A 26,856-nucleotide genomic window follows, 5' to 3' on the forward strand; every position below is an offset into this window, starting at 1 on the left:
GTAAACATCGCCACTGGGGAGACAAAGGCGGTCGGGCGTGGTGCTGGCCACCCACCCCCTCGTTCGTGTACCGTTCCGGCCTTCATAGGTGCTCGCTAACAGCACTTGCCCCTACAGTCTGTTAAGGCTATACGGGGGATCTTAGTCTTTATCTTTGCCCGTGTGTGTGCCCGTGCATCTGCAACTGAGATTCACTCCCTTGCGTGCCTTTAACCAGCCTGCATGAGGATTCACCGTATTAGCATGATCGTGTGTGTTTACCCAGAAATGCCTCTCACTGAGACCCTTTCAGGAGTTTATGTTGGAGTAGGTGACGATGTTGCTGCGTGTTATCCCGATTGAGTAATTTACATGTAATATTTGGGAGGAATTGGGGTGTTCGGCCAATACCGGTTGACATCGTTTTGTGTTTTTTTCTGTCTAACCGTTCACTCCCCCAGCGAATCAATGAATTGTCATGATTGCTGATCGCGATTTGAATCGAGAACGTTACCTTTTACGTCCTGTTTTTATTTGGTGTTTGACCATCTTAAAACTTGTTTTACTTCTAGAAAGGGAAAAAACGTATTCTCATTTTTTCTGCACAACATAACTGCGTGAATTGTAACACGGGAGCCAACCCCCTTCCTCCTTCCTCACCCGTCGATCGCACCGAAGCTGCACTTGGCACCCTCTCGCCGAGCCTTGACGTCGTTTCCCATTTTCCCGCGCGTGTCGCTCCCCCCGCCCCGCGCAACAGCCCTGCCGTCGGCCCCGCAGTCGGTGAAGGCCACGGCGGTGTACTCCACGTCAGCGGAGATCACCCTGGAGGAGCCCGATTACACGGGCGGCGTGCCCATCCTGACGTACACAGTGCGCGTGCGTCCCGCCAATGGCCTGAGCGAGTGGACCAGCTACTACTTTGGCGGCAGCGAAAGTGGGTCGCCGCTCATTTGCTCGCTCGCTCGTTCAGTTTGACGGTCGCCGAGTCACGCGCTTTCTGGCACGCTTCTGCGGCCGTCTGGAGCGCTCTTCCTTCCGATATTAGGAAGCCACTGGAGCTATGCACTTTCAAATAATCATCTCGATTAAACACTCATTTATTGAGAACTGCTTTTTGTGTTTAGTTTGTTGTTCTTCCCCCACACGTCCAATTATCACGGATGTCTACGTACGGTGTGAAAGAAGTTCAACATACGTACATACATTCGCTCGTTCTACCCGTTTGTCCGTTTCACATTTGCAGATCCCCGTTGGCAGTGACGCTAATTATCTTGTGCTCCTGTTAAATTTTTAATTGTTTACGAAAAATAATTTTGGAATTATTAATTCCTGCACGATGTGTAATTTGTGTAATTAATGTAACCGATTTTTTTTTTTATCTATATTTTTAATTGCAAAAATAATCATCCATAAGCCATTAAATTTCGAATTGAATTTTAAATCAGTTTGGAACTATGAAAGTGTTTTGTTTGTAGATTACTTCTTTAATATATAAACATTCATATCTGAATTATAAATCACGATTCAGCGTATAAATGTTGCAATAAATGCACACAAGTCGTTAGATCTATAATGGAATTATGTATGAGTTTTAAAGTATCTAACTGTTGTTTTATCTCAGAATGTTGGATAATATCACCAAAGTCAGAAATAGTTAAACTTTAGGGAAGTATTGATCGGGCAGGTGGTGGGTCTTTACCACGACATCTTAGCTATGTATTTATATTGTAAATAATGTGCCGATTTGATCGTGGTTCATAGTTTGCCTGCACTTTCAGTTTAAAATAGTGTCCGGTCAAGTAAATGAAACCGACCCTATATTCGAGATATTCTCTGCTAAATGTACCTTTTTGTCATAACGGTGTTGGACTGCCTTGACATCTGATTGCCATCAATTCTTCATGCAGTCATTTCAGGACATCTCTTATCACTTCCTCATCACCTTTTTGCCAACTTGCACCCATTTTTAAACCCGTTCAAACCGTTGCACCACGCAAATAAACACTTCCGCGAGAGAGCGAGAGAGAGAGACGCATATCGCGAAACTGGCATCGCCTTCGAATTTCAAGCGGTTCGACGTTTCCCTCCGCCCACAAGCGCAAGCAACACGACGCGGTTGAACGACGCGGCACACACCGTTTGTGGCCATCTTAGAAATACCCCTGCCTCTCTTTTTTTGCGCGGCTGTGATGTCGGTTCACGTAGGAGACCACAGTTTTCACCCCCCCCCCCACCTCCCCGGCCACTCCGCAATCATTCGGAGTGACTTGCCATTCTTTTACAATTATCTGGAACTAATAGCGCAGCCGGCATTGAACCAAACTCATTGTAAAAAGGGGGAGGGGGGATCATGCAAGATATATTCCGCACTGCAGGAAGAATATGTATAGCTGCTACCAGTTTATTTGAACATACTTACCGTGAACAGTTAAATATATATATTTTTCCTAATAAGGCTAATTCATGTGTAGATGCTGAACTTCTTTCACACCGTACATAGCCGACCGTGCTCATCGGAGGTGCGGGGGAAGGACAGCAAACTTAAACACTCTTAATGGGGCTCCTAAATAAGATTGAATCTTGAACTTTTCAATCTCCCCTCCCCGTTTGCACGGCATAATGCGTTGGCGCTTTGCAGTCGTGTGACTGACGAATCGAACGGATGCTCGGAATTCGGTGCACGCACGTCCGTCGATACGCAATCTGCGCGAGTACGGAAAGGCAGAGGGGATTGGGGCGCGTTTGGGCTTCGGGATGCACGCTACGGTATAGAGGACGGACATCACCTTGGGAGCTGCGCCTGTCCACTGTTGTGTGAGCCGGGCCTGACCACAACATAAAGCAGTGTGCAACAAGTAATGGGAGATTGTGTAAAGAATAAAAATTGCCCGAGTCGTGTCATTCCCATGAATTAATACCCACAATGTTTCAATCGGTCCAATGAAAGGTTATTGAGAAAAAGATAAGCCGCAGTTTTGCGGCATCACTCAGACTTTATTTATTCTGGAGGAATCCGATGAGCTAGGAAGCTATTTTTCACACATGGTCACTCGGTCTCTACCTCTCCTTCTGACTTCATACGCCTGCCTAATATGCCTGTACCGCTGAGTTTTCAATTAATTTTGTCCGTCTGTGCGTGGGTGCGTACGTGTGTGTGCTGACGCGTGGGGAGCAGACACAGTGAAGGTGACCAACCTAGAGCCAAACACCCACTACATGGCGGAGGTGTCAGCCCGTAACGGCGTCGGGGACGGTCCGTTCACCAAGCCAACCTTGTTCTACACGGAACCCATCCGTAAGTCCGGCCTCCGGGCCTTGCTCACTTCACGCGACACCAGAGGACGTTCTGCCAGTGAATCCTGCTTCGCGTGACACTTGTCTGATGGGGCAGCCACTGGCAAAAAATAATTTTGTGAATGTGCGACACAGCTGCTATCGCTTGGGTTCTACGGCGTATCAGACTGAAATCGTTCAAGGGACTGTCACTGTCTGTGACGAATGTCTCAGTTTCTTACGTAGCAAAATTTAATTAAGCTTTTGTGGGTATTTTTTTTTACTATCATGAGGTTAATTTATTTTTCATGCGTCACCATTCAAAATATGATTCAAATGTTTTTTTGGCTAATTATTCACTTCATTATGTTTAGAGTGATTATCGTTTATTACTGGTGATTACAGCTGTCCGTATGAGTGTGCAGTGTTGTTTAAGAAGTAGGAATTTTGTTTCGTAGAGGAATGGGTGAAACACAGCCTGAAGTGATATTATTTGTGCTGATTATATAGAGTGCACGTTTAATCTACATCTCTGTGCATGACAAAGATTGTGCCGATGATAAAAGCAAGGACCGTTTTAATCCAAGGCCCCAAATGGTATTATTATTAATTATACCATTTGGTATCTACGTATTCTTCACAATGAGTGGTGCCTTGGATTAGGTCGGTCCTTGCTTTTATCATCGGAACAATAATTATTAATAACACTATTAATACTACTACCATAATAATACCATTAATAATTATAATACCATAACAATACTATTATTAATAATAATAATATTAATAATAAGTGTATGATTATGTCTTTTCGGGGGCCATTGTGGCATATGTGGTGCGGCGACCTTTGTGGTGTGGTGACCTCTGTGGTGACCTCTGTGGTGTGGTGACCTCTGTAGTGCGGTGGCCTCTGTGGTGCGGTGACCTCTGTGGTGCAGTGTCCTCTGTGGTGACCTCTGTGGTGCGGTGACCTTTGTGGTGACCTCTGTGGTGTGGTGACCTCTGTGGTGCGGTGACCTCTGTGGTGCGGTGACCTCTGTGGTGACCTCTGTGATGCGGTGACCTCTGTGGTGACCTCTGTGGTGCGGTGACCTCTGTGGTGCGGTGACCTCTGGTGCGGTGACCTCTGTGGTGCGGTGACCTCTGTGGTGTGGTGATGGAGAGATGATGCTATGTGCAGGAGTGAGCTCGGTTCTGGCATTGCATCACCGCAAATGATGGTGGACGGGTTGAGTGGCCTTCATCCAGCAGTGAATAGGAAATGGTGACCATGATGCTGATGAACACACGTTACGTACGTTAGCTGCTATGCACGTAACGATTCATAGATGAATGTGACAGTATACATGATCAGTGATCCAAACGAGACTCAACCCGAGACAAAAAATCATTCCTGATTGAATCGTGACCATGAATCACCGCACTACCTCAAATGTGTGAGATGGAAGGGTTACATCATCAGTACATGACAGTTAATTGCACGTCGATTCATGATATTAGCTTTAAATTCGAATCTTGCCATTTGTTTATTCAGGAAAACCTGTGATTCAGGAATCTTTTTATGTTCAGGAATTTCTTGCATTGGCATATTTGTCCGATTCCAGTGTTGAGTGTTTTTTTTTATGTTGAGCTTAACGGTGCAGCAGAGTGGTTCGCCATCCCAAGTGGTCACGTGACCTAAGCGTTATGCCATTAAATAGTTGAATACCCTAGCCACAAAGTATTTCCTAAAAAGTACACTTTGCTCCAATGCACTTTCATTTCAAGATGCCGTGGCCTTACATTGCAAGACACTTCTCTCCTTGTGTGCTGTGCTGAAATCGTTCAAAATTAGAAAAGGCACCAACAAATGGCATTATTATAATCTGAAATAACACATTTTAACAACACCTGACTGAACAGAAACAATTGTCTATGAGAATACAACGCAAAATGCAACGGTCTCTAACGCCTACTTACAAGAAGACCTTTGCATTTGTATGCAAATGCACGTGCAATATTATCACGATTAATCTAAGAGAGAGAGAGAGGGAGGGTTTCAGAAGATGCAGTGTTCCTTACGTAGCCTTAATAATGAATGAATAGCAATCTCTATGGCGTTGGGACTCAGACCCATCATATTTAATTACCTTTGGAGCTCCAAGCTCATCCAGTCATTGTTGCGAGAAATTTATGCTCTTGATTGCTTCCTCATTAAGCATTCGTGAGCACTCATCTTGATAGTCAATTCAAACAAGAAAAAATAATAATAAATTTAAACGGCTGCAAAAAGTGCTCAATTCAGAATACGGTACTTGTAAGGAAGTGTGCAAAAAAAATGCCACGCGGGCATCTACAGAGAGCGCATTGTTGTCATCGTCACTGTCACCTTGGGGAGTGGAGCAGTGGTGGAATGGTTAGTTTACTTCTAGATTTGAAGCTTTCGTGACTGCAAGGATTCATATTCTTGGGTTTTTTCGGTAAAGTCACGTAGGTAAAAAATAAAAATGTATAAAATAAAAATAAAAATCACGACGTTTCGGAGGCAACACAAGCTTCCGTCTTCAGGTGGAACCGTCACAGCACGATAGCTGTATCAAGTAAATGAGCCATTTACTTGATACAGCAAGCATGCTGTGACGGTTAGTTTACTGTGTTGCAGCCCGGTGACCTGAGTTCGATTCCAAGCTCACGTTGGTGGCGACTGATATCTGAACCAGTCCAACCCCACCCCCTCCCCTTCGCCGCTTTCACCAAAACACATTGACCGGCATGGTGAAGTATGGTCAAAATATCCCCATGGCAGACACGGCATGCGGGGTGGCCTTCATCCAGCAGCGTATTAATATCTTACGATGATAATTAATAATGATTTAGTAACAACCCAATGACCAATTCGCCACGAATGTGCAAATCGCTCGGTTTCACCCAACATCTCGAAACCTAAGCAGGGTTGAGCCCACACAGCGCTTGGGATTGGCTACCGCAATGCGTCGTACAGGGTACGGCGGCACCCCGATTTACGTCTGCACCCTTTTAGCGCCGTTCCGCAAGAACGCGTCGTCACTTCATTATTATCACTACCACGCCCCGTTCCGCGTCGCTCAACCCCACTCGCTCACGTCGCCAGCGGCGCCATCCGTCCCTTTCTCATTATCCGTCGCCTCTCAGCCTTCGCCACCACCACCACCACCACCCACTACTTCTACTACTACCCTGTAAGTCGCTTCGTTTGACTTCATCTCGATATTCATCATCGCGCCTTTAAGGAACGCATCCCCCCCCGACGTAAACCGGTAGGGAGGTCATCTTCTTGGTTCTTTCGGTAAAGTCACATAGAATGGAAATAATAAAACATAATAAAATAATTCTCACGACGTTTCGGCCACAACGCAAGCAGCCGTCCTCAGGTGGAGAACAGGTCTGTCGAGGAGACAGAGTCTGAATGCTTTAAATCGGTAGGGAGGTATCGCTGTATCGGGCGATATAGGCTGTGTGGCCACGTGGTGGGCAATTGAGAGCAACGCATCAAAACACATTGGTGTCCCGTAACAACTGTTCTCGCGCGTCTGTGCTCCCCACTTTCACCGGCGCGCACTGACCGGTGGTGGTGGTGCACTCGACACCCACCCCCGTGAACCACCACGGTGTGGGGCCGGGGTGGGTGGGGGGTGCATCCTTCGTTTTCAAATTTCGCAAAAACATCGTCGCTGGCATGTTATGCCAAAATACTTCTTTTTACGTGAGCAAAAAGAGTTTGAAAAAACGATCCCTTTGCAGGGAGAATACACGGTGACAGTGAGCCAGAGCGATTTTGGCAATGACAAGCAAAACATAAACGCCGCCTCTGCCAACACTTTATAACTTTGTCTGTATGATTTTTGTTCTGATAATTATTCATTTCCCATCCCTCCCTCTCCCTCCGTCCCTCTGTCCTTCTCTCTGCCCCCACCCCATTCTGTCTCCCGACTTGTAATCTAGTGTCTTCATACCGTTTCAGTAAGTAGCCTTGTGTGTCGCTTTATGCCATAGGCGCACAAGCGTTAAGCAGTAGCATTGTGCGTCTTAAACACAACACCACGGATCATTGCGCTTAGCTCTGGTAGCAGCCTCTTGAATTATACGACCGCCTAGTTCCATCTCTCTGCATCAGGCTTGAACAGGTGAAGCTTTTGGTCTCATTCCTCCCTGAGCCTTGGGCTTTGCAAGAGTTGATCTTTTTTCTTCCCCCCCCCCCCATCGTGTCTTGTGGCTGACGTTGGCTACTGAGCGTGGTCATTACACGGTTACCTGCATGCGTGTGGGAGGAAGATTTCCACATTGTGAAACGTTTTATGGAATGATCTATACAACAATGATCCCCAGTGATCCCCCGGTTTTTTAGCCAATAAAATTGCTGGGTGAGTTCCTTTCAGCAAGCGCCTGTTAAAGCCAGTGTGGCACGTGGATGATTAGCGTGGCCCCAGTGCCACACCCAGCCACCTCCCGTTTCCTCAATGCCAATGTATTTATTGCGTGGCATTGGGAAATACATTTTTGGCTGAGTTGACCTAGATGAAGCCGACAACAGCTTCAGACACCCTGCTTTACAAGTGGTGTGCATCACAGCCACAAATTGAGCCTGGAATCCCTGGGATGGTAGCACAGCATGCTAACCATTACGCCGCTACGTAATCTATATGAACACGTGCCTCATATATTCCCATAAACACGTTTATTAGAGGTGTAACAATACATCGACTCATCATTCTCAAGGGTCACGATACATGCGTCAAATTGCGTGTGTAAAAATTACCGTCTTGTTTTGTTTCACGTATTGAAATTATTTTATAACATTTGCAATTAGGGCACGGACGGCAACTAATGTACATACGAGATCGGGGATAATCAATTCTTGCGTCTAAATCACCGTAGGATTGAATTGCTAGGGAACTTTTCATTCATTTAGGCAGGAACGCTTGCCCAGGAACGCTTGCTCTGGGCAGAACGTGCAATGCCAATTGATTGTGTGCCGTGCGGTTGAGCGTTTTTGTGTTTTTTAAGCGGCGACTTTGTGTGAGCGCAGCTCGCGGGCGCGGAACGGTCCCCGTGTTTTTGCAAGCATCTGTTGGGTGCAACTGCAGGCAATGATGTGCCTCGCATTGGCAATCATGGTCGTTTTGATTCTCAAGAGGCTTAACAAACCAAGCAGCGGGCTTTGTGCGTACGCACTCATCATTCCACCTCCCACTTTCTGTGCCTAACCACCGCCCACCCAGCTTTGCTTTCATGTGTGGTGTGATCATGAGTTTTTACACGTCTGTGACCATGAAGAGTTGATTCATCTTTTTAATGCAAACATTTAACGTATGAAATGAAACAAATATGAAATACACTTTTTTTTTAAATCATGTTTTAGGTCGGGTGGGTTCAGGCTCCTCGAAAAAAAATCGAGGTTCATGTAGCTGTGATTAAACCAGGTTCTGTGAGTTTATGATCTCAGCCTGGTCACCAATAACTGGGCATGAACACACAAACACATCGTTTGATTATTCACATCATTTGGATTAATACCAACTGTTGAGAATGCAAACATTGGTATGACTGTCATACGACAAACAACAATATGATTCGTATTTAGTTTCTGTTTGGTTAGATCTTGGAGGTATAGGGGTAATGTTTTCGCCATGTAACCCTCCACCACCCAAAAAATAAAATCAAGTTTGTCACGTGATGGGATAATATGCCATTTGATGTATCGCTTTATCATCAAATCTGTGGAAATGTTTAAAAGGCTAGCAAAGCGTTGACAATTTGTATTGTACAACGATTTGCTGGAGATGACATCCCAGCGTCATCTGGTGTTCACAAAATGTCCGCTGCCGCGACAGTTGAACTTTTAATATTCACGTGAAACTTACATCAGACACATTTCGTTTTCTGAAAGCGTAATTCTTATCAGGCCTCGTGGTGTAAGCAATTGCAGTCTCCAACTATTATCATCCACTCGGGTCTGCCTGGCCTCTGTTGTTTATGCAATTTAAAAAAGGGCCTTTTCCTGAAACGTCAAACTTTTTTTTACACTTCTAAGACGTACACATGTTGAACTCTTTTCGCACCGTACGTAGCCAACCATGCTAATCGGAAGTGCAGGGGAAGGGCAACACATTAAACACTAAAAGTAGTTCACATTTATAATTGACGGATATTTTTTTTTTATTGTGCACCACTGGCAGTGGAGCATTGCTAAATTGTTTGTGTAAACATCGATTCTCTGTTTTTGCTGCACGGCACTTGATTGTGCGTACGAACTAGGATTTGGAAGAAACCCCCAAAAATATACGGTTTTTATTCAACATTTCTTTCATGTGCACATGGCTAACAATACGTAATTTAAAGCTAGAGTTGTGGCATTTCAGTTTAGCAGAATTTACAATATTCATGAAAACTGTGTTTTATTTATATATGGCACCTATTAAAGAAGTCTTCTTCACTACAATCTTGGCAAACTTTAGCTTTGCTCAAAATATTTTTCTCAAAAGTATGCAGCATCAAGCCATTCCTCTTCCGCTGCTTGTTTTTGCAATGAAAACAACGCATCCTAACATGCGCTCGCTTCGCTTTTGTGTGAAGCAAAAAGCCAGAGGGGGAACGCCTTGAAATCAAGCATCGCGCAAAGAGTGAAATAAAACAAAAACACTTTTTTTATAATAATTTGAAGCTGCTCGCAGACCTTCTCACAATGGACCACAGCATTTCGACGAAAGGGTTCTTCCACGCTCGCATGCCCTCTTTGCTGCCCGGCTACTGGGGAGAGATGTGCGCTCCGTGAGCTATCGGTGTGGCAGAGCATGCGCCATTGATCACACACCCCGCTAAGCCTAGAGAAACTTGAAACAAAACCCGCTTGTTTGAATTATGGACTCTTCAATTCATTTACTTGACAATTTTCTTTCTCAAGTGGATACAGCCGCGCTCCCTTCAGTCGATCGCTTTCAAGAGGTCGTCGTGATCTTGGAGAGGTTTGTGCGCGGCCAAGCTTGGCCAAGAGCCTCGGCAGCAGTTGTGTCCGACGGCTGGAAGGAAGCATCGAAGCCTTTTCTGAGTAGTCTCGTTGGGCCTGGCAAAGACGTCGCCAGTGGCTTCCAGCTCAAACGTGCCATCCGCAGCGCCGGGGAGGTTCAAACCGGAGCACCGCGTAAGTCCTTTTTCAACAGGATCTGCTCACACTGCCACTTTATACCACAGACGTATCTACATTAAGTGCATTACGCATTCTTAAAAAAATGTCATTTGGATGGGGAGGGAGGGGGGCAGGTCGGGGAGAAAAAAAATAACTTCTCATTATTTAATTGATACTTTTTAATTTGTAATCAGCCGATATTTGTTTGCTTTTTAACAACTGTAGTCAATAGTCCAAGTACCCATCCAACCACGGGTGACCTCGACGCCACCGATGATTCCACGGTGCCCCAGTCACATGACGTCACAAGTGACGGATTCCCGTCGCCAACGCGGGGTGGTGACGAGGCCTCCGGTGGCGTCACCGCGGACGCAGCGCCGCAAACCTCACCGGAGTCTCCCACGGCACAGGGAGGCCCGTTTCCCTCGACCGCTGAGCTAGCGGTTGTGTCGGTGCCTCCCACTGCCACAACGCAAGAAGCAGCCACAATGCAAGAAGAAGCCACAACGCAAGAAGCAGCCACAATGCAAGAAGAAGCCACAACGCAAGAAGAAGCCACAACACAAGAAGCCATAACACAAGAAACCACAGCGCAAGAAGCTGTGACCCTCTCAAGTGTGACTGAAGCAATCCCCGCGACATCTCCAAGTGCCCCTGAGCACACCGTGGGAATTGAAGGAACCATGGCTGAATATTCTTCATCTGCCGAGCCAACAGCATCCTCACCACCATCCCCGTCCACGGAGCGCACGGCGACCGTGCCGGACGGCCTTGCTTTTGCTTCCGTGACGCCTTCCGAGGAGGCGACTACCCATGGCGTGGGAGATGGTTCAGCCAGAACCACGGCCACTGCGCCCACATTGACGGATCTCACAGGGCCGCCCCCTCGGTTCAGCGGCACGACGGAGCTCTCGGCTTCCACGGAAGCGTCTGGCAACACCGCCACCGCCGCCCCCTCCCTCGACGTCACGACGGAGGCGCCGCCGCTCGGCCACTCCACGCACTCGGAGTCGTCTCCGAGTTCCAGGGCCCCGTCTCCGTCCACCGCCGTCGCCGCGGCCGTTGAGGTCCTCGATTACACGGTGACATCCGCCGCTCCTCCTGGCACCGACGATGCCACCCGGTCCGAGCTTTCGGCCAGCGCCGTAGCCGGGTACGTCACGGAGCCCGCGACGGAGAGGGCGACGGAGAGGGCGACGGAGAGAAGCACTTTTGTCGGCGGGCTCGTCCCGTTCCGCGACTCTCTTGCGGAGTCCGTCCCGCAAACCACGCTCGTGCCGGTCGCCGAGGTCATCGTGCCAGCGAGCGCCGCACCGCCAAACCAAAACCTGCAGGCCGTTCCTGCGCCGGAGCATGCGGCGACGATGGCGACGACGACGCCGGCTTCCGCGGGGAGCGTCTTTGATGTCACCGTCTCGGAGTTGCTGGGGTCAGGTCCTCTTCCGGCAGAAGCCGTTACGGCAGAGGCTGTGTGTAAGTGATGCTTTAATGCATTGCGCTGTGTGCTTGAGCTTCTTTCTCATTTTTTCGTGAAATAAAATTTGCAGAGGCTGTGGAACTGCTCGAGTAGAACTGTAAAAAAAAAAAGCTGCACTATCAGGCTGTGTTTCTGCAAAAGCACAGCTGACGTTAGCTTAAAAAGTGAAGGCATGCGACCAATCAACATTGGCATGTATAGGGCGCACGCTGAAATAATTGACCAACTGGAACTCGAAATGCTAATTAAAAACACGCCGTTCGTTAAATTAAAATAATTTCAGCTTTGCGTTTCTTCACATCAGCACTGCTCAACTTATTCTGCCTGATTTGGGAAGACGGTAATTTCAGTTTAATGACCTTTTGGTGTAATTCGCAGCGGCAGCAATTCTTCTCTGCGAATATCTCTCTTTTATGCAATCTCCAAAGCGCATATACAAAGCTAACGTGATTTCTGCTAAGGCACAAATCCTTTGCAGACGATTAATACAGCATCATCAAGCAACGCTTGCTTTTGGAGATTCGGATTATGATATATAGCGTCAAAGGGATAATGAATTTTGGAAAAATATAATTTAAATATATTAACCACTGGCATGAATCTCGATTAAAAATGAACAATGATAAAATGACTAATAGTTCTTGGAACGATTGCTGCCTAGCTCTATCACAATTATTTTGATATTAGTGGTCACGCATGCCAACTTGAAAAGGTTATTGAGCCTCAAATTCATTAATACTTCAAATTTCTCAGCATCTAAAGTAATCTACGCAATGACTAACCCTAATGTGTTGCTTACCGAAATTGAGACGGTGTCGCGTAATTGCAACGAATGTTATCTGACATTGCGGGGTGACGAATTAATGTTGACCCAAAAGTGCCTGCCACTTAAACTCTGCGTGACAAATTCTGCCAATTTTTTTTTTATTATCCGCAGCTCTTTCATAGCCTGGGCTGTCAGCTCCACAATATGTGTCAATCTTGCCCCCGTTGCCCGAGTGCCCTTTTATTTTGTGCCTCCACACAAAGGTGGCGGATCGCCCACAGGGCAATGCGCTTAGCCCACTTGGGTCGGCATTAATGCTAAAAAAAAATCGCACTTGGCTGATTTGCCGCCATCTCTGCTTGTAAACGAGGGGGGGGAGGGGGGATATTTAAAAAATATATGTTTGAGGCCGTGTGAGGGAACTTCCCTTTCAAATGCATGCACCATGCATTCCAAGAGCTTGCTTGCCTTACGCTGCGGTGATGGGCTTATATATATTGGACGTTCATCACGCGTCTGAAATTCTTTAAGGCAGCGCTATATTCATATAAGATCTAAAAAAATATTTGCGTTTTGTTTAATCTTCATAACCTTCACTGAGCCGCCATTTATCAACACACTAACTTTAAGCGTGTAATGCATGGCATGGTTCTCTCAACAATACTGGACCCGCTGCCATTATTTTTTTCTGTATAAAAAAACTAAACCAAGTATCATGTGACTTCCTCCCCCGTGTTTGCAGCCTCGTCGGTTAAAGGTCCAATACAGTCCAGTAAGTGCGAGGTGTCGGGCGCTTGCACGTGGCTGGCACGTTGCGTGCGTGTGTGCACCCCTCGGCGCTCGCATGAGCTCCTTTGACAAGGTGTGGCCACCTTCAGGGATGGCTCGCAGACTGCCTCTTTCGAGTTTCAAAAGTCCCATCGCTTTTGTTGTTGCCATTGTTGTTGCTTCATACGCATTATAATTCGTGCGGGCTTGCATCCGGAAGGTTCGTGAGTTGCAAGTCCCCCAGCTGTGGGTCATCTCGGCCCTTTCGTCGTCTCTGCAAGTCAATAAAATGAACCCCGCTCTCTGGGGAAATCAACAATGGTTGTCCCGTGAAAAGATTCACTCGCCCCACCCATGCCATAGAAACATGGAATTTCCACCCACGGCTCAGGAATGAGAATGGGGAAATGAGTACCGCTCCACGCTCAATTGAGCAGGTTTATACGGTATATATGTGGCCCTGCTGGGAATTCTGTTTGGGACATTGGCGAATTAACTTGTGAGCCCATGTGACATCGTCATCATCATCCCACATCTCCGCAAAGTGGTTTGCATCATTCGAGCCGGTGACTGGCTGCGGGGGTCCAGTTAATGAACGATCGGTGACTTCGACCGGCCTCTCCGCGTGGCCATCGGCAGCGCGCTGCTGCCGCGTGCGTCCTCTGTTGCTACACAGACACCATGTGTGAACGTACGCACGCACGTACATATGTTGAACTTCTTTCGCGCCGTACGTAGCCAACCGTGCTAATCGTAGGTGCCGGGGGAAGGACAACAAACTCAACACAAAAAGCAGTTTGTGAGAAATTAGTTTTCAACCGAGATGATTTAAAAGTGCATAGCTCCAATGGCTTCCTACTATCAGGAAGGGACAGCGTTCCAGACGGCCTCAGAAGCACAGCTGCGTATGGCTGATCGCTATGCCTCCTTTGCGAGCGTGGGCAATCACCCAAAGGCGTGGGATTGGGCCAGCTTGTTTGACAGTGTGCGGCCATGCAGTCGAAAATTGGCGTCTCCAGGCTTGGGCTGCTCCACGGATGACATTGATGTCGCCCCGGCTTTCTGAATAATGCTGCCGCGCAAGGCTTCGGCGGGTCTATTCAGTGTCTGTGCGCGTGTGCTGCTGGGTTGTTGTTTTTTGCACCGTTTTGCGTTTGTTTGGATTCAACCGGGGTGCACGTTGCTTCTTGCCAGTTTTAGATGGAGTGCGCAAAGCGTCCCCCCCCTCCCCCACCGGCCGTGTGACAGCTTGAATGAATATACTCTTTGGTTCTTTCGGTAAAGTCACGTAGATAGAAAATTAATAGATGACGACGTTTCGATCGCAACACAAGCGACCGTTTTCAAGCGACTGTCTTGTGTTGCGATCGAAACGTCGTGATCTATTAATTTTCTACCTACGTGACTTTACTGGAAGAACCAAAGAGTATGGATTCCTGCAGTCACGAAAGCTTCAAATCAAGCTTGAATGGAGTTTGGCTGCTCGTGTTCCGTTTGGATTCGGGGATGGGTGGCACACGCGCGTATTCTTGGGTTTCATCAGGCAAGCGCTGCAATGCAGCTTCGTCCGGGATGCAGTGAAGGTGCAGCTGCGTGCGCGCCGGTCAGCATCGCAGGGGCCTCCAGCGTCCGCTCTGTGTAACACGCGTGCACCGCACTATGTCAAACCGTGGACCAGTCGTGGGATGTAACAAAAAAATATATAAATGAATTTGTCGCGTTGCGTTGTGTGTGTGCTGTTCATTTACAGGATGTGCATAATGTGTTATTTTTAATGACAAGTTATGGAATATAATACATTTTATGCTTGGCTGCCGCTTGCATCAATGTATGAAATAGATTTATTTCTTACGTATGCATACTGTTCGTGTTAAATATAATTTTTTAAATGCTACACCCGGAGAAAACCTAACTTGGCAGTCTGCAAAACGTAGTGTGCGTTCCGCCCTTTGTTCCCGCCTCACCTCTCAGAACCTTTATCAGGATCCTTACTCAGACTGGAGGAATCCGATGATCCGTGAAGCTCTTTTTCACACATGTCCAGTATGGGCGGATTAGAACTGCCCTCCTGTAACCACTAGAATTGTGCATAGAGCCAGAGGTCCCAACCCGCAGCAAATCGTCGTTTAAAATCAATGCACGCTGTGCCCCCTTCCTTTCAGCAAGGCAACAATTGAGATCAACAAACTTGAAATTTCCCGTTATCCTTCAGTTACAGTTGCATAAACACAGCAGTTGCGTCCTTCAGGGAAAAAGCCCCGCACGGCAAGACCTGCATATTAACGATCTTGTCAGACGCCCATGGCATCTGCTCCCTCCGTTTGTCTTCAGCGGGTGCAGCGTTATTGTTAACACAGTTCCTCGGCCAAGGCTTGTTTGCTACATATATATATTTTTTGCAAACTCAAATATGTTGTGCTCTAACAGAATAAAAAAACGAGTTTGCTGCGAATTGACAGTTGTTCGCGTTGTTGAAATGCGTTTAATAAGGATAATTTAATGGATTCCGCTGGAGGAAGATGGAACGGCATTAATAATCTCTGAGGATGGACCGGTAGATTTCGAGGTAAATAGATTCAGGTGGCGGAGGCAGAATGCTCATTGTCTATTCAAAGCGTGGCATGATTTATAAAGCAGCACTAATGCCAGCATTATTTTTTTGTTTATTGCAAAATATTTTACGCCGAAAATCCCTTGAGATGGAGCATCTCGTTTGTCCATTTTGGGTGTTATATTAAAAAATATATATTTTGAGCAATTTAAATGCGACGACGCCTCAAAGACGCTACACGAAACGGCTAGACAGACGTGTTTTCAATGCATTCTGCCAAGTTAATCATTCTCTGCGTGTTGTGGTACCCTGCGTGTGCGTGCCAGTGTGTGTTAGTTAACCCTTTGTTCATTCCAGCTTGATGTTTCTTTGCTTTTTTGTGTTTTTTGTTGTTCCCATGCGCCGTTCCAAACCTCCAAAATATACCAAATCAACCCCCTCCTCCTCCTCCTACCACCACCAATCATCATGTGATCATGTGACCCATCACATGGTTTGCGTTGTCATGGTGATGGTGATGTCCTGGTGTCTGCATCGCTGCTAAACAGGAGGTAAAAAAAAATAGAAAAAATAAAGACGTCAATGAATTAAATACTCGCCTATATATTTTTACGCATTTAAAACCTAATTTTAAATGGTTTTTTTTCATGTGCGCGGTTATGTTTAATATTTGTATATGCCTGTTAAACTATACTTTTATATCTTAAGCTGTTTTTTTCTTTGATGTTTCATTGAGGGCAGGTTTATATAATTTGCATAATATTAAGATTATATAGTATATTGCAATACAGCTTAGCATTTAAATACATTCCCAAGATGCTACATGGCTTTACTATGCAAAACTCCATGTTAAATTGCTTTAATATAAATTGCTTTTAATGAAAAATAATTCCGTTATTTCCACAAGTATTGTCTTGTTTTTATATATATAGGACAAATGAATTAACTATAATTTCGTTGACTTGAATTTAATATTTTCTACCACCACATTCTTGAATCCTCGTGCATTGAATATTGCCCGTTGAAAGGAATTTTTGTTTAAAAATACAAAAATGTTACATTGTTATTATTCACCCTTAGGATGAGTTTAGCCACTATTCTTAATTAAATGAAGCAAATAATGTTTTTTGCACGTTGCTTTGTAGACGAGGGTCTGTTCTGAGCACACTTTGAGTCTCTTTTGATCTTTTCCAGAATGACTCTTTAAACAAAAACAAATTTAATATCATTGGTTTTAACTAATGACCTTTCTTTCCACTCACCATACGCTTTGAAGTGTCCTTAGATATTAGAAGTATAACACACGATATCCCCGCCTTCTCGCCAATGAAAAAAAACACCCAACCCTCAATACTCCCTGCCATAGTTTTGAGTCGCGTTGCAGCCTCATTCTCTCAATGAATTCTGCCTTTGCTGATGATTCTTCTATGCCAATCTCTCGGCACTCCCAAACATTTTACCGTGGAATTTTCCAACCCTTTCTGGATTGCACATTTCCCCTGGATGGCGCCTTGCTTTAAAATAAAGTGTGTATATATAATAAAAGAGATACTTATGGTTTTAATTTTTAGCTTAACGTTTGATGCACGGCAGTTTAATAATATGCCAAGCCTTGTTTAATTAAACTACAATAGCGGTGATAATTTGTGGATATTCCCAGTTGATGGGTTCCATTATGTTGAGTTATTATTGCTAAATTTTTTCATTAAATTGTAAAGAAATTTTCTAAATAACAGTGTTGCGTTTTTCCAGCTCCATTACCCAGCACCATTCAATTCATATTTTCAGTTTACCAATCAGCATCTTATACAAGCATTACCCTCAAACATTAAATGTGAGTTGCTAGCACAAACATTGGCAAACGTTTTAAAATGGAATTTTGCACGGGTATTGGATCTTGAGAATCCTTGATGCCCGGAATGTTCTGGGACAGTCTGTTTTTGATACCGCTACGGCTTAATCTAGCAAAAAAAAAATGGGTCATACCGCGGCTATTGCTCATTAGGTACGCGTGAGATGGTGACAACAGCTTTGCAATGGAGCCGTGGATGATTCACTTTTTTTTTGCCAGGGTGATTTTTATGTTGATCCAAACGTGAAGCAAGTTTCACATTAACAACTAACTCTTACTTTTTGATCCTTCTAAATGTGTGCATACTTACAAATAAATTGACACGCAGATATGAGGTGTGGATTAAACATGTGTTTTTGTACAGTTTGAAAAGTTGCTCAAAACTTAACGTGAGGATTATTTTAATCCCGCCATGTCTTTAAGCAAGAAAGCTTCACTTGAGTCTCAAGACTGTTTAGATTCAGGAAATTCCTGCATTAATATCTTTTGGCCAGTTTTTTCGTGAGTGTTTACTGGGTGGGCAGAAAAATTGGGAGTGCCCAGAGAAAACCCAGGTACACGAGATGATTGACACTCAGCACATCCCAGTACAAAACTAAGCCCAACATTGCCTATCTTCCAAGACACGAGCAGGCACATTGAGGACGATTTGGTCACGGAACGTTTGAAGTCAACCTTATCGCAGTTGTCCACTGCTTCAATGAGCAGTTGATTGTGCTAACCTCCAAACTGCAGCCATGATAACCGATTTTTTATCTGAATAAACCACCCCTCATATACAACATTCTTATTGCTATTTAAAGCTTTCGTGACTGCAGGGATTCATCTTCTTGGTTCTTTTGGTAAAGTCACGTAGAATGGAAATAATAAAATAATAAAAATAAAACAATAATTCTCACGACGTTTCGGCCACAACGCAAGCAGCCGTCCTCAGGTGGAGAACAGGTCTGTCGAGAAGACAGTCTGAATTATTTCCATTCTACGTGACTTTACCAAAAGAACCAAGAAGATTCTTATTGCTGTGATATCCACAGTACATGCAAATGATGCACTCGCGCTAGCGCTGACAGACATACAGACATGCGCGCGTGTATCGTATGACGTGTGTCTATCCTGCTCTGCCGTCTGCAGGAGAGCCGAGCCCGCCCAAGGTGCACGGGAGTGTCGGCTCGACCGGGAATTCTTACGTCATTTCCTGGGTGTCGCAGGATGACGGGGGCTCCCCCATCCAGCACTACCTGGTCAAACATCGGCCGGTATGTATACACATGTATGTGTGTGTGTGTATATATACATATACAGTGACACCTTGGATTGCGAGCATAATTCGTTCCGGAAAACGTGTTTGTAATCCAAAGCACTCGTATATCAAAGTGACGTAGGTAAAAATAAATCATAAAAATAATATAAATATTAATTGAAATAAAAATAATAATAGAAATAAAATTCTTATTTTTATATATATATTTTTTTACCTACATGACTTTACCGAAAAAACCTAAGAGTATGAATCCTTGCAGTCACGAAAGCTTCAAATATAGAATTCGTATATCAGTTGTGATCACGTGACGCTCGGCAGACAAAGCGTGCACGTACTGCTCGTATTGCAAGACCTCGCTCGTTTATCAAATTAATATTTATTTTAAAAAATTTACTCGTCTTGCAAAACACTCGCAGACCAAGTTACTCGCAATCCAAGGTTTTACTGTAGTTAGATGTGTGGGGAGCGGCAGTGTAGTGGCTAGCGCACTGAATTACGAGCCCAGCGAGTGGAGTTCGATTCTCCCGCCCGGCCAACGTCAGCTACGCACGTTCTTAACTAGTCCAGGGCATCTCCTAGGTCGACTCAGCCTAAAATGTGTGCTTAGTGCGGTGTGAAAACGTCAATACTGGGGAGACAAAGGTGGCCAGGCATGGTGCTGGCCACTCACCCCCCTACTGCTTTGTGCCAGCCTTCACAGGTACTTGTGAGCAGCATTTGCCCTAGCAGCTTGTTAAGGCTGTAGGGAGAGCTTTGTGTTGGGGCACATGTATATGTGCGTGTATCGCATGTGTGGACCTGTTAACAACTGGCAATGGTGATGTCAAGATCACCCACTGTGCAGAAGGCTAATAATAGATGATACTGGGCAGTTGTAGGCAGTCTCCCTCAAGCACTAAAGGAGGACATATGAGCGCTACGGTGGAGAGATGTTCACTACTTTGCCTGGTATACAGGAGGTTGTGGGTTCGATCCCGACCCTGACGATGCCTTTTATTTGGAGTTTGGATGTATTTCCCGTGGTCACGTGAATTTTTCTCCGGGTCCTCCGGTGTTTCCATCCACATTTAGAATCAACATCACACGTTTAGAGTATTTGGCTGTGAAACATTGCCACATGATAAGCCACTTCATTGGGCTATCACTTGTGGCCAGGTCGCATCTGAAAAAGAGCTATATAGGTCAGTGGGCCTTACCTGGTAAAATAAATAAAATATAGTTTAATGAGCAGATCACCAGGCAGCTAAAGCACAGCAAGGAGTGGCAGTTAGTGCATCTGTAATGTAGTAACTCGGCGGGAGACGACTTCACGGGTAACACACTCTTTATTTTATCAAACTTGGTTACAGGTGACTAACACCTACTTAGTATCTCGGGTGACAAACACCCACTTAGCTACTTGGCGACTAACGCCCACTGAGCTACTCGGATGACCCACATCCACTTAGTACTCGGGTGACAAACACCCACTTAGCTACTTGGCGACTAACGCCCACTGAGCTACTCGGATGACCAACATCCACTTAGTACTCGGGTGACAAACACCCACTTAGCTACTTGGCGACTAACGCCCACTGAGCTACTCGGATGACCAACATCCTCTTAGCTACTTGGCGACTAACGCCACTGAGCTACTCGGATGACCAACATCCACTTAGTACTCGGGTGACAAACACCCACTTAGCTACTTGGCGACTAACGCCCACTGAGCTACTCGGATGACCAACATCCACTTAGCTACTCGGCGACTAACGCCACTGAGCTACTCGGCTTCACTAGGTCTTCAGCTCCGTCTTCGGGTCTTCAACTGGGTAACTCTCCCCGAGTGCTCTCGCGCGTCCCCCTTTATACCCCACCTGCGGACGTCGCTGCGAGCACCCACTTATTCGACCAATCGCCGGCCGCTGGCTACGATCCTCTTTTCCCACATCTCATCGTGCCTCACCACTCACGCCGCGCCGCCCCGTCATCTGTCCCTCCCGGCGCGCGCGTCCACACCACGCCCACAACGCGTGCCCAACCCCGCACCCCGCGCCGCCCCGTGATCCATCACTGTCACAGTCGGCGCACGTCAATACCACCACTACATCACCCCCTACCACATAGCTCGCAGCCGCCCCGGCTGCTACAAAAATATACAAACCCTCCCTGTGTGCCCCGTAACACAACACAACAACAAGAACAACAACTAAGCTAACAACACAACACGACGCGAACACCACCATCCGCAACCCTCAACCAATGCCACCGCGACAATAGAACAATATATACAAACCGGCGAGTGACAATAGCAATGTGTATGCAAAAAAATGGAAATTTTTTTTTTTTTTCTTTCGACTCGTGCAGTGTCCCCTTTTCTTCCGAGCGTCCCTACAACGGGACATTACCCCGACAGAGGGGAACACCGGGCGAGCTCGGTGTAGAGCAAAAAACGTCTTCATGAAAATTGTTGAGACCTAGCCCGAGTCCGCCTTGCCGGTCCGTCGTACGGCACCAGACGCGGTTGAACGTCCGGTGGTGCCGGCGGTTCAGGAAGACATCGGCCAGGCATCGAGGACTCGTGCGTGCCCCGGGGTTCAGGCTCTCGAGGGTCAGCAGCCGTCAAGCCCGAGGCACCTGGGGGTGGGTCAGGTGGAGACACGTGAGGAGCAGCCTGCGACACCTCCCTCCCCGAGTCGACGGTCACATCACACGCCCGGTCGTCACGGCACAGAACGGGGTCACACGGTGCCGCATAGGGCTTCAGTCGGGAGGGGTGCACATACCAACGGCGTTTCCCCCATTTAATCTGTATACTCTGGGGTCGTGCAACCCGCACAATTTCCACCGGTCCCCTCCAAGGTCTCAACAACTTGGGGGACGTAGCCAACGGTGCATGTGGACAATGCAGCCAGGCCTTATCGCCTGGTTTCCAATCATGCGTATGCACCCTCCGCTCATGCAATTTCTCGTTTGCAATTTGCCGCGACCGCGAATTCAACCTTGCCGCCTCCCGCGCTTCAGTCAATTTGGCGATATTAAATTTGATGTGGTCTGCCAATTTAGATTTTGCACGTGGCTGGGAAATCCCCAGTTGGACGTCCATGGCCGGATCGGCCTCCCGCCCATACATAAGAAAAAATGGGGAAAACCCCGTCGCCGCATGAGGGGCCATTCGATAGGCCGCGAGTACCCCCGGCACCTGTAAGTCCCAATCAACCTGATCGTCGCAGACCTGTTGGCACAACATAGACGTAATCGTCCTGTTCAGACGCTCAACCATCCCGTCAGTCTGCGGGTGGTAGGGGGAAGTACGCACTTTCTTTGTACCCAACAGGTCGCACACCTCGCGCAACAAAACGCTCGAAAAATTCTTCCCTTGATCCGTCAGCAAGCGTTCGGGGGCGCCCTTGTCCAACACATAACCCTGGACAAAGGCGTCCGCCACCGCCGCAGCCGACTGGTTGGCGAGCGGCCATGCCATAGGCCATCGGGTGAAGTATTCCACGCCAACCAGCAGGAACCTATTTCCCCTTGGTGTAACCGGAAAGGGCCCCAAGATGTCCAACGCTACCAATTCGTTTATACGCGAAACCTGAATGGATTGCAGCGGTGGATTAGCTGCCAATGGTGGCGGTTTCCTTTTGGCGCACCCTACGCATCCCTTAAGAATATTCGCCACGTCGTTACCCATCCCCGGCCAATAATAGTCTCGCTGGATTAGGGCGAGCGTTTTGTGAAAACCCAGATGCATGAGCCGTTCATGAGCTGCCAGAACAACCCTACCCCGCATAGCAACAGGCACAACGAGCACGTGACGCCGGGACATGTTGTCCCACCTCATCAACAGGCCCTGTCTGCACACCCAGGAACCGACCCGCGCCTCCCCTTGTTCGGGAGCGCCAACTTTCCGACGCAGCGTAAGTAGGGAGCTGTCGGACATCTGGAGGCGGCCCCACTCAATGAGGGGCAACGACAACAGCGAATCCCTCCCCGTGGGGGCGTCCTCTCCCGGGGTGTCAGTGGCGGCGAGCGCAACTCCCGGGGTGCCGGCGACCGGGGGTTTGCACCGCGCTGATCCCAACAAACATGTGCAGTCCGTGCACGGCGGCAACCGCGACAAGGCGTCCGCGTTTGAGTGCCGCAACCCCTTGTGGTAAATCGTCGTGAATTGGTAGTCTTGAAGGACCTCCAACCATCGGGACAATTGGCCCGATGGCTGCGCCACGCGCATAGCGTATTGTAGAGCCGCATGGTCCGTCCGGACCGTAAAATGACGGCCGTAAAGATACGGCCTGAATTGCTGTGTAAAAAACACAATGGCTAACAATTCACGACGAGTTACGCAATAGCGTTGTTCTGCGGGGGAAAGAACCCTACTACCGTAGGCGACCACCCGTTCAACCCCCCCGACCAACTGTGAGAGCACCCCCCCGATACCCGTATTGCTGGCGTCCGTGTCAAGCAAAAACGGTTGTGTGAAATCGGGGTAACACAAGGGGGGAGCCTGCACCAAAGCGTCACGGAGGGAGCAGAACGCATCCTCCTCCTCTGCCCCCCAGTGAAACCTCACACCCTTAGCCGTCAAAGCGTGCAGGGGCTTGGCTATGGTGGCAAATTGCTTGACAAAACGACGGTAATAGGAGGCAAAACCAATGAAACTACGAACCTCCGTGACCGAGGTTGGCGTTGGCCATGAGCTGACGCAATGCGTCTTAGCAGGGTCCGTCGAGATCCCTGAACGACTCACGATATGGCCCAAATACCTGACCGATTCCCGAAGCAGAAAACATTTAGCCGGTTTAAATTTAAGCTTAGCGGAACGCATCCTGAGGAACACCGCTCTCAGTCGCTGGAGGTGCTCCTCGAAAGTCCGACTAAAGACGATAATATCGTCAAGATAAATCAAACAGGTATCCCATTGGAGGCCCGACAAAACCAATTCCATGAGTCTCTGGAACGTGGCGGGAGCGGAATGTAAGCCCATGGGCAAACGGTTGAATTCAAAAAGGCCCCCAGGTGTCCGGAAAGCAGTTTTAGGTTTAGACTCGTTATCGAGTGGCAATTGCCAAAATCCAGAAAGCAGATCGAGTGTGGAAAAAAACTGCGCTCCCGCCAAGGCATCCAGCGACTCATCCATCCTGGGGAGCAGATACGCATCCGCCATCGAGATTTTGTTTAAGCGGCGGAAATCGACACAAAACCGCAAGGACCCGTCCTGTTTCTTTATTAGGACAATAGGAGCACCCCACGGACTAGAAGAGGGCGAAATGATATCGGCCGCCAACATATCATTAACCGCCGATTGCACATGTTCCTTCTCGGCCGGGCTGAGCCGGAAGGGATTCTGACGAATAGGGGCCGCGTCCCCTGTAGCTATGTGGTGGCGCAACAGGTCAGTGCAGCCGATATCGTACTTATGTTTGCTGAACACGTCAGCAAACTCGATGAGCAAACCCCTCAATGCTCCCAATTGCACCCCGGACAAGTTAGCAGAACCCGCACACAGCGAGTCCAACCACTCAGTCCCCTCATCACTTTGAGGATGCGACTCGACAGTAAAATCTGCTTGAGCCACGAGCCGTTCCTCAACGGGCAGCGGCGCGGCGTGAGCCAGCACCGTTCCCTGCGCAATTACGGCCGGCCGCGACCCCGTATTCAGGACCATTACGAACGGCTCACTGTCCCCTCTCACCACGGTTTGAGCAACCGCTAAGTCGAGGCCCTTACTGGCTCTGTTTGACGGCCCCAACAGCACCCCCTGTGCCTCCGCACCCACCTCGAGTGGCTTCCTGAACCGAAGGGGTACTAACATTTGCGATCCCGGGGGTACCCGTACAGTGTGAGTCGCCAGCGCCTGCACCGTCGCACAAACCGTGCGCACTTTGATAGGGCTCGACAAGAAGGCAACCCGCCGACCTGACGGAAGCTCTATGCAGGCATGATCAATAAGAATTTTGATGGGCATTTTTGACAAAAAGTCCGTACCTAGCAAACAGGGAACGGCCAGCGATGATGATACAAAAATAGGGCCCGCTAATTTAATGTCCCCAATGCAAATAGTCGCCCGAATCTGGCCGATGATCCCCAGGGATCCCCCATTCGCCGCATAAAATGGCACGTCTACTGGCAGAAGGGGTCTACTTTGGACGGGAAGAATGTTATAAATAAGGTCCGAGATGATGGTGGCCGACGCACCCGTGTCAACAAGCACCCGGACCTCAACCCCGTCAATGAACCCCGTTACCACGGACGACCCGGCCGACGCAGCCACGATCCTGTGGGCCAATTCGGACCACTCGACTGCTTGCGGGCCGCGTACGGACCCCCCTCGCCGAATTGAACCCCCGGCACCCGGCCGCGAACCCCCCACCGCGAAGCGGCGACCCGAATGTGCCGTGTTTGTGGACCGAACGTGTGAGGTGCCGCGACTTGCCGGGTTTTGTTGGGATGACTTGTGGCCCTGGTCGTCGTCCCGACGTGGTCCTGCGGCGCGCTGACGCGGGGCCCGGCACCCGGCTGCGACGTGACCCCGAAGGCCGCAGTTGTAGCAGACGACGGACGTCGTAGGTTTCGGTTGCTCCAGCTTGCGGGGCGAACGTGTGGGCGAACGACCTCCCGTTCTCCACTCCCCGGGACGCGATGCAGCGAAGGCCTGCTCCTGCACCGCAGCTGGCTGAGGTTCGGCGATCGTGGCGGCCAGTGCCGCGTTCCCCGGCCATTTGCAGACGACCCCCGGCTTGCGTTTGAGGACCTCGTACGCGTGAATGCTCGTGGCGATCGCCAGGGAGCAGATCTCCATCTCGTCTGCCACGTTGATGGGGACCCCCAACTCGTGGGCCAACACCAGCAGCTGCTCCGACACCATGGCGTCCTTCCCCTCCTTATCCATGCGGGGAAAAGCTGCGTCCGCCAAGGCGAGTAGTGCCGTGCGGTAGGCTAGCGTCGTTTCCCCAGCCACCTTCCGCCGATCGTAGAACTGGTGGCGACACGTGGAGGGCGGCCCGAACACCTTCGCCATCAGGTGTAGTGCGGCCCGGAGCGTAGAGCGGGACGACCTTGCAGCAGATGTGAAGGCTGCAAGCGCGTCGTCGTCAAGCATCGCTGGCAACGCACGCAGGGCAGTGGTGTCGGACCACCCCGACATCTCCTGATGAGCGAGGAACCTTCGTTGGAAGGCTCCCCAGTCGCCCCCATCCGCCTTGAACGCCGACAGCGCGGGCAATCTTTGCTGGAGGACCCGATCGTCGTCGACGTCGGAGAGATTTTCCCGCGCTCCGCTGTAGTTGTCTAAAATGTCGGCTCGGTTGTCAGGCGCAAAATGGAGGGCTCCGGCGCGCGCTGATGACGTGGGCTGCGCTGCGCGGAGGTGTCCGGCCACGTGGCGTCCGTCTTTCCCGCCAATCAATGGCGGCCCCTCAAAACCGGCGGGAACTTCCAGACTTTTGGCGCGAAGCGCCTTTTGGCGGGATCCCGCCAGCCTCGCTCCTTCCTCCAACCCCGCAGCCGTTTTCTCGCCCGCTGGAACGGAGATCTCGGCCAAGATTGCAGCGGCGGCGAGCAGCAACTCCGCCAACCGGGAGTGTGCGTCTTGGAGGCTGGTGTCGGAGGCAAGCAGAGCGTCGGCCATCACCCCGAGTTGCTGCATCGGCGGCCACTCCTCGTCCTCTCCTCCCGAGGTTGGTGTCCCCGGTACGCCGTCGTCGTCCCGACCCCGCTCGTGGGTACGGGTAGTCTTCCTTGTGTCCATACTTCTTGAAGACAGGTTCACTTCTGACGCCAGTTGTAATGTAGTAACTCGGCGGG

The 26,856-nt window shown here is 48.6% G+C and overlaps 1 protein-coding gene across 1 annotated transcript in view; it reads left to right on the plus strand.

Moving 5' to 3' along the window:
* Positions 1–26,856, plus strand: part of NCAM1 (neural cell adhesion molecule 1) — a 209,225-nt gene that overhangs the window by 156,153 nt on the left and 26,216 nt on the right. The window contains 4 exon segments of the mRNA XM_078869992.1: positions 740–916; positions 3,158–3,277; positions 7,216–7,233; positions 18,942–19,066. Coding sequence (XP_078726118.1) covers positions 740–916; positions 3,158–3,277; positions 7,216–7,233; positions 18,942–19,066 — 440 coding nt within the window.

The sequence above is a fragment of the Lampetra fluviatilis genome, chromosome 29, assembly GCF_964198595.1.
Source record: "Lampetra fluviatilis chromosome 29, kcLamFluv1.1, whole genome shotgun sequence".
In the NCBI taxonomy this organism is placed as follows: Eukaryota; Metazoa; Chordata; class Hyperoartia; order Petromyzontiformes; family Petromyzontidae; genus Lampetra; species Lampetra fluviatilis.